The following is a 6188-nucleotide window of genomic DNA, read 5'->3' on the forward strand; positions in this document are numbered from 1 at the left end:
AATTATTTTCTTCATTGGACAGGTATAATTGTTGATATGGGATTAATTAGGCAGCTACATAATTAATAGGCTCAAGCCAGTTTTACAAAGAGGAGGTAGTACTAATTGACAGATAAATCTTATTCAGTGGATAAATTTATTGGAATTGCACATCCATTTATCCACCGTATAAGGATTTATCCATTGGATAGCACTATACACCATTCATATGATGGAGCCCAGAAGCTGATTACTAGGAGCATGCTTGATTGCATTCATTTTCATTTGCTAGTTGATTGTTAGCCGAGATGATCTAGAAAAACACAGAACTCAACCAAGAAAACTTTCTGTTCTGAATAATAATCCTGTTAGTGTGTGGCCATTTCCTTGCCGCACAACCCCTACCCTCTGCTCTGTTCTCTCCCCAACTACCACATCAAACATCAGTGTTAACTCATGCTTTAATATAACTACCCTCGAAAATCACTGCTTTTACATAGGGATATTTAACATATTTGAGAAAACTTTCAAACAACAAATGGATTTTTAGTATAATTTAGGCAAAGACAAGCAAAAAATAAAAAAGATTCATCAATATTCATTCTAAAACGTTCCTAAATGTAATAATATTATTTTTTTCTTGAATATTCAACACGACAAGTGCAAGTAAAAAAAGAAATAAGGTCATACATTAATACTAGGCCAGTACTCATGCTACGTATAATTTACATAAAAGCTGCCTTCATGTGTTACTTATGCAAATAAGATCCACATGGCATATTTGTTAACCAATCAGAAATGTTCTATGTAAGGAGTAAGCAATCATTGGACAAGGTTGAGCAAATTATCAGTGATTTGTTATTGGTGAGCGAGCAATCTTTTGCTGATGCCAAATCAAATTAAGATATTTTGTGATTACCAAGTTTGAAAATAGTTTTATCATTCAAATTATTTTTTTCCATTTTCTTTTTGCGTTTTGGTTGTTTTTCTACCTAACAAACATACCAAGTCACAGGGAAGTAAGCCATGATAACAAAATATGCAACGTTACTATTATTTGCAGCAAAACGGCTTTGCACTGTAATGTTCAGTTATATCAATTAATCAAATGTAAAAATAATAATTTGAATGATAACAAGAAATATTTGCACACCAACAGTTCAAGGGTAATTACAATGGAATATAATGGTTCTCTTTGTACTATTGGTGTAAAGGGCATATACAAGAACTATACATTGCACACAGAATGGACTGGCTAAGGAAAATCCAACCTAAACACTGTTCTGCTTTTTTACAGATTTTAAGTCTCATCTTCATTGCCAACATCTTGAAGTACAGCTGTCTCTCCTCTATCAGCTTCTACAAACAAAAGACCAAGTTTCCATTAGGAAATTGACATTCCATCGAGTTGCAATATAAACAGAATGTTTCCAGATATCATTAATGTAATTCCTATACATAATAAAGTCATGGAGCAGTTTGGTGTGTAAGTCAGTTTTCTACATGGTGTAGAGATAGGAGCATGGAACATCTTACATCCCTACTGCATTACACTAAAGACACCCCAAGTAGAAGTGATCAATGATTTTGATGGTAATGTCTAAGTAAGCAGTTTTATCAAAATTAGCTTCTAAATGGTTAAGTAGATGACCAAGATAAGACAAGATCACTGAATTAGTTTGAATTGGGGTGTAGGGCTTAGCCTAAATACCAATGCAAAATTTATGAAAATGTCAATCCCTGTCCAAAAAGGTGGACTGGTTATTTTCTAACTATAAGTCTATTCAGTGTTTAGGGAAGCATGGGTGGCGTAGCGGTGAGAGTACTCGCCTCTCACCAATGCGACCCGGGTTTGAGTCCCTACAAGCTCGGTGTTGTATGTGAGTTGAGTTTGTTTGTTGGTTCTCTCCTGTGCTTCAAGGGTTTTCCGGGTTCTCCGGTTTTCCTCCCTCCGCAAAAACCAACTTCTAAATTCCAATTCGATCTTGGGCTTTCACCTAGCATGGATCTGTGAGTTCCGTTCGTGATTGTCCCACTCTGTGATTACAGAGAAAACTGATAGATTTTTAGATTTTAGATTCTTAGATATGTACAGCAGTATATTTTTCTATATTTTGCTTAGCTTCAAAGCTGAATATCTTGTATGATAACTAATTATGCGACTCTGGCTATAATTCTCAAGATGCCTGTGTTCTCAGTGCTGTTTTAGACATTCAAGTATGAGACAATGGGCATATTAGAATTGACTTTGTAAAGTTTGTAGTCATAATTTGAAAAATAGTTAAATGGTCAGTAATACAAGTGTCTGTTATTGAATACGCCCTCTAAGAGGGGAGAGGGTTGAGAATTTAAGTCGATCATTCAAATTATTACCCTATCCTACAAGAAAAGTGCCTCCCCTTATTTTAGTACTAAGAGGCAAAATATTAGACCTTTTCTGGAATTGCCTGAGTTACCACGAACCAATGGTTTCAAGTTGAGATCAGTATCAAGTATGACCACATTTAATGTATTCACATACTTCTATGGCAGGGCTTTTGTACGTTAAACCAACACAATTCAATGTGAAGATTGCTGGTTTTACCAAATAAGGTGTAAAATCTCGTTTCACAGCAAAAAGCCAGTGCATAGAAATATGTGATTACATTAAATGTGGTCAAACTCTTAAGCCTTGTGCTGCAATTTGTTCATACATTTAGCACATTCCTCAACTTGGAACCATCTTTTGTCGTCATTAAAGCCAATTCAGTAAAGGTCTATTGCCAAATAGGAAATAAAGATCAGGCCTTACCTTCTAATAATATTAATTTATATTGCACCATAATCAATATTTATTTTTCTAAGGTGGACTTCAATACCTACCTTCTGATGGATGGTCAGCAGTCCATAGAGTAAGGTTATCTCTAAGAAGCTGCATAATTAATGTGCTGTCTTTGTAGGAATCCTCACTGAGCTTGTCCAACTCAGAAATAGCATTATCAAAAGCTTCTTTTGCTAATTTGCAGGCTTTTTTTGGATCATTCTGGATTTCGTAGTAGAATACTGAGTAATTCAGAGCAAGACCTAGACGGATGGGATTTGTTTTTCCAAGTTTTTCTACAGCTATTTTTTGAGCCTCATCATATGCTTCCATTGAATTGTTTGCTGCTATTTCTTCATTCTTGGGGTCATTCTTGGTGAATTCAGCCACATACCTGTAATAGTCTCCCTTCCTATATGAAGACAAAAGAAATCATTAGAAATCAAGAAAAAAATCATCTGGATCAGTGGATTAATTAAAATATCACAATAAGATGTTTGCATGATGATATCATTGTCCTCTACTACCAGACTCCCTTGCACACTTTCTTTTGTTCAGTTAATTAGCACCAATTGCCTTACTATTCTCATGAGGGAATACAAATTTCAATAAGAAAAAAAAATCGCAAAGCACCTGGGTAGTGGGAGGCAAATGACACAATCATGCAAACATCCCATTCAAGATACATTGGATATCAAAAATTATAACTTAATATGTGGACAGGAGTTTAAGGGATATAAATAGCTGGAAATATCTTAGTAACTGATAATTGGGTTGAAATCTTATAATTAATATACACATAGAATATCTATGATGGTATAGAGTTTATTAAATCATGATTATTTTTAACCAAAATCCAGAAAATAGTTCGATTTTGATGTCAAAAATTCTTAAAACAAATACAATACCATAAAATGGTTAAAACAAAGCTAATATTACCAAATCAATGCTAATTTGAAGTCATCGGAGATAGCACTGCCAAAAGTATGTATGTCTATGAATACATTACAAGTCATCTTTCATTTAACAAAATATATCCTTTTCATATTTCTAAGAAGTTTATGGTGGAATTTTCTTGGAAATTTAGATGTACAAATTTTCAAGAAAATTTGATTATATTATAAGGGAATTTGATGAAATGATCAGATATTTCGTAAGAATATCAGCATCGATAAGGTTCAAGCTATATAATATTGCCTTTTCTCACTGACATGGCAAAGCAGATGAAATCTCAAGTACTTCCTTATTCCAGATGACACAGTGTGAGTTATTTTTGGGCAAATTTTCGTTTCTACAAGCATTTTAAAACCTAGATATCCTGGCTAATATGAGAAATGTGTAATGTCAATGACGAAATTTCCCTTAAAAAGATTAATTCAAAAGGTTGACGAGATTTCATACGGTTTAGGTTGAAATTTTAACTAAACAGGGCCTTCGACAACAGCTGCTTTACCAGTGATCTAGGCTGTACAAAATCAAAAAGCAGGATTTCAGAGTCTCGTTAGGAAAAATTGTTAGTCATTTCGTTAAACTGTTGTAAAACTTGGAGATCGGGATAAAAGTAGAACTTTACCAAACACTCTTTCATAACAATGTACACTTGACAGGGGAGAAAGGTATTATGAAATTTGTCTTAAAATGAATTTTTATCATATTGGTTTTAAAATCAATCAAATTTTGTCTAGTAAATGAAAGAAAAATCACAAAATAAAAGCTTTTAAAAATGTAAAATGAGTAAATATCTGTGAAAAAAACTAAGTTTGAAGTGTTTTAGATTACAAGTATAGGAAGGGGTTGTGGTTTTGAGGGCAAACTCACATTTTGTAAAAGAATACTTTCGATTCGTCCGACGCTGCTGACTCGATTAAATGGTTAGTTAGAAGATCCAAAATTTCTTCACAGATATCGTTTAGTTCCTTCTCGATCTGCAGTCGATATTCTACAATCATTCCAAGTTTGGGATTGTCATCGCCTTTACTTTTTTTCCTTTTGCTCAATGCTAGAAATGATTCTCCAAGATGCTCGTCTCGCACCGATGACATTTTTGTAAGCCACAGATAAAAGATTACGCTCTTCTGTCGTGAGATCAACGTTTAACAGAGCAATGTTCTTCATAGCAGCAACCATTTCTGGAGGAGAGAAGAAGAAAGGTGTTAGCCTTTACTTTGCGTCTTGTCAAAACGTAAACACGATGACAACACCACAGAAATGTAGAGATATAATGATTTTTTCCCTCAAAAAACATTACAGAGTGCTTATCCATCCTTAAAATTGTTCAAAGATGTCTTAGGCACCTCTTATAACACATCGCTGCCTTCAAAGAAAGAGAGAACAAGGGCTAAGTGCGTTGCTAGTCGCCTCACTCAAAGTCCACAATATCATGGCGACAGCTAAGCGAAAGCAATTCAAAAAAAACAAAACTGCAGCCAGAAATTCAAACCTTACCATCATATCGTTCAGCCTGTTCGGCCAGCTTGGCCATATAAGTGTTATCTTCTCTGTCGGCCATGGTGATGGCTGAAGAAAAAGGAGATTCAAGAAGATGAAAATTACAAATAATCTACTCCCTCTCGTTCAAAATGGCCGTCAAGACAGGGCGCGGTAAAGCGGCTTGCATACCGGTCCCACATCACGTGACGACTGACGCATGAATTACCATAGTTACCTCAAGAACCAGAGGGGACAACTCAAAAACAACCAATCAAAGACGAGAATTTCTAAAGTAATAGGCGGCAAAAACAGCAATATAAAATAACTGCCAAATAGGTTATAACACCAAGTTTTGAGGAATTGAGAAGATTATTTCCCCTGTTGATACGAAACTTCGAATTTTGATGCCACGGCTTGACCCCTTTTAGATTTTCGACGAAAATTCCACAAAAACGCTGCGTCGCTTTGAACTGTTTATATATTATGGTTGGCGTCCATAAAATGTCTGCTTGTCAAAGGGTTTATATTTGCATAAATCGAAAACACAAACAACGCTACTAAAAAGAAACTATTCGAGAGGAAATAAGCTGTGCTCATAGATCCCTGCTGGACATGAAATACAATTAAAAGTCAAATTATATTAATATTGCGCCGAAATTAACCTTTTGTGCGAAAAGTTTTTACATCCAAGTGGCGTCCTGTAGATATTACTTCCGTTTTAAAAATCCGCACGCGAATCTTTTCTTTTTATAAAATTTTTTGTTTTTGTTTTTAAAGGATTCAAGAATTAAAAACCTGGGAATCTAAGTGTGCCCCTTGCCCAAAGTATATATACATTTTTAAAAGGTGAATAATTTTATTTTTATTTTAGAAAAAAAGAAAACGCCAAACCTGAAACATTTATTTTTATACACGAGCCCGTTGTCTAGACTGTCAGCGTTCTTGCACCTTTAAACGTGCTCTCTTATGTGTTGTTATT

At 34.7% G+C, this 6188-nt stretch overlaps 1 protein-coding gene across 1 annotated transcript; it reads right to left on the bottom strand.

Annotated features, from left to right (window-relative positions):
* Window positions 1–424: 424 nt before the first annotated feature.
* On the bottom strand, window positions 425–5412 carry LOC116304787 (14-3-3-like protein). The gene is given in 5 exon segments (XM_031714568.2): window positions 425–1338; window positions 2842–3191; window positions 4598–4761; window positions 4763–4908; window positions 5225–5412. Coding segments are annotated over 5 exon segments (783 nt in total). The 5' UTR covers window positions 5289–5412; the 3' UTR covers window positions 425–1279.
* Window positions 5413–6188: the final 776 nt, after the last annotated feature.

The sequence above is a fragment of the Actinia tenebrosa genome, unplaced genomic scaffold (assembly GCF_029948245.1).
Source record: "Actinia tenebrosa isolate PJP-AT-01 unplaced genomic scaffold, QUT_ActTen_1.0 PGA_scaffold1__47_contigs__length_23844297, whole genome shotgun sequence".
NCBI lineage: Eukaryota > Metazoa > Cnidaria > Anthozoa > Actiniaria > Actiniidae > Actinia > Actinia tenebrosa.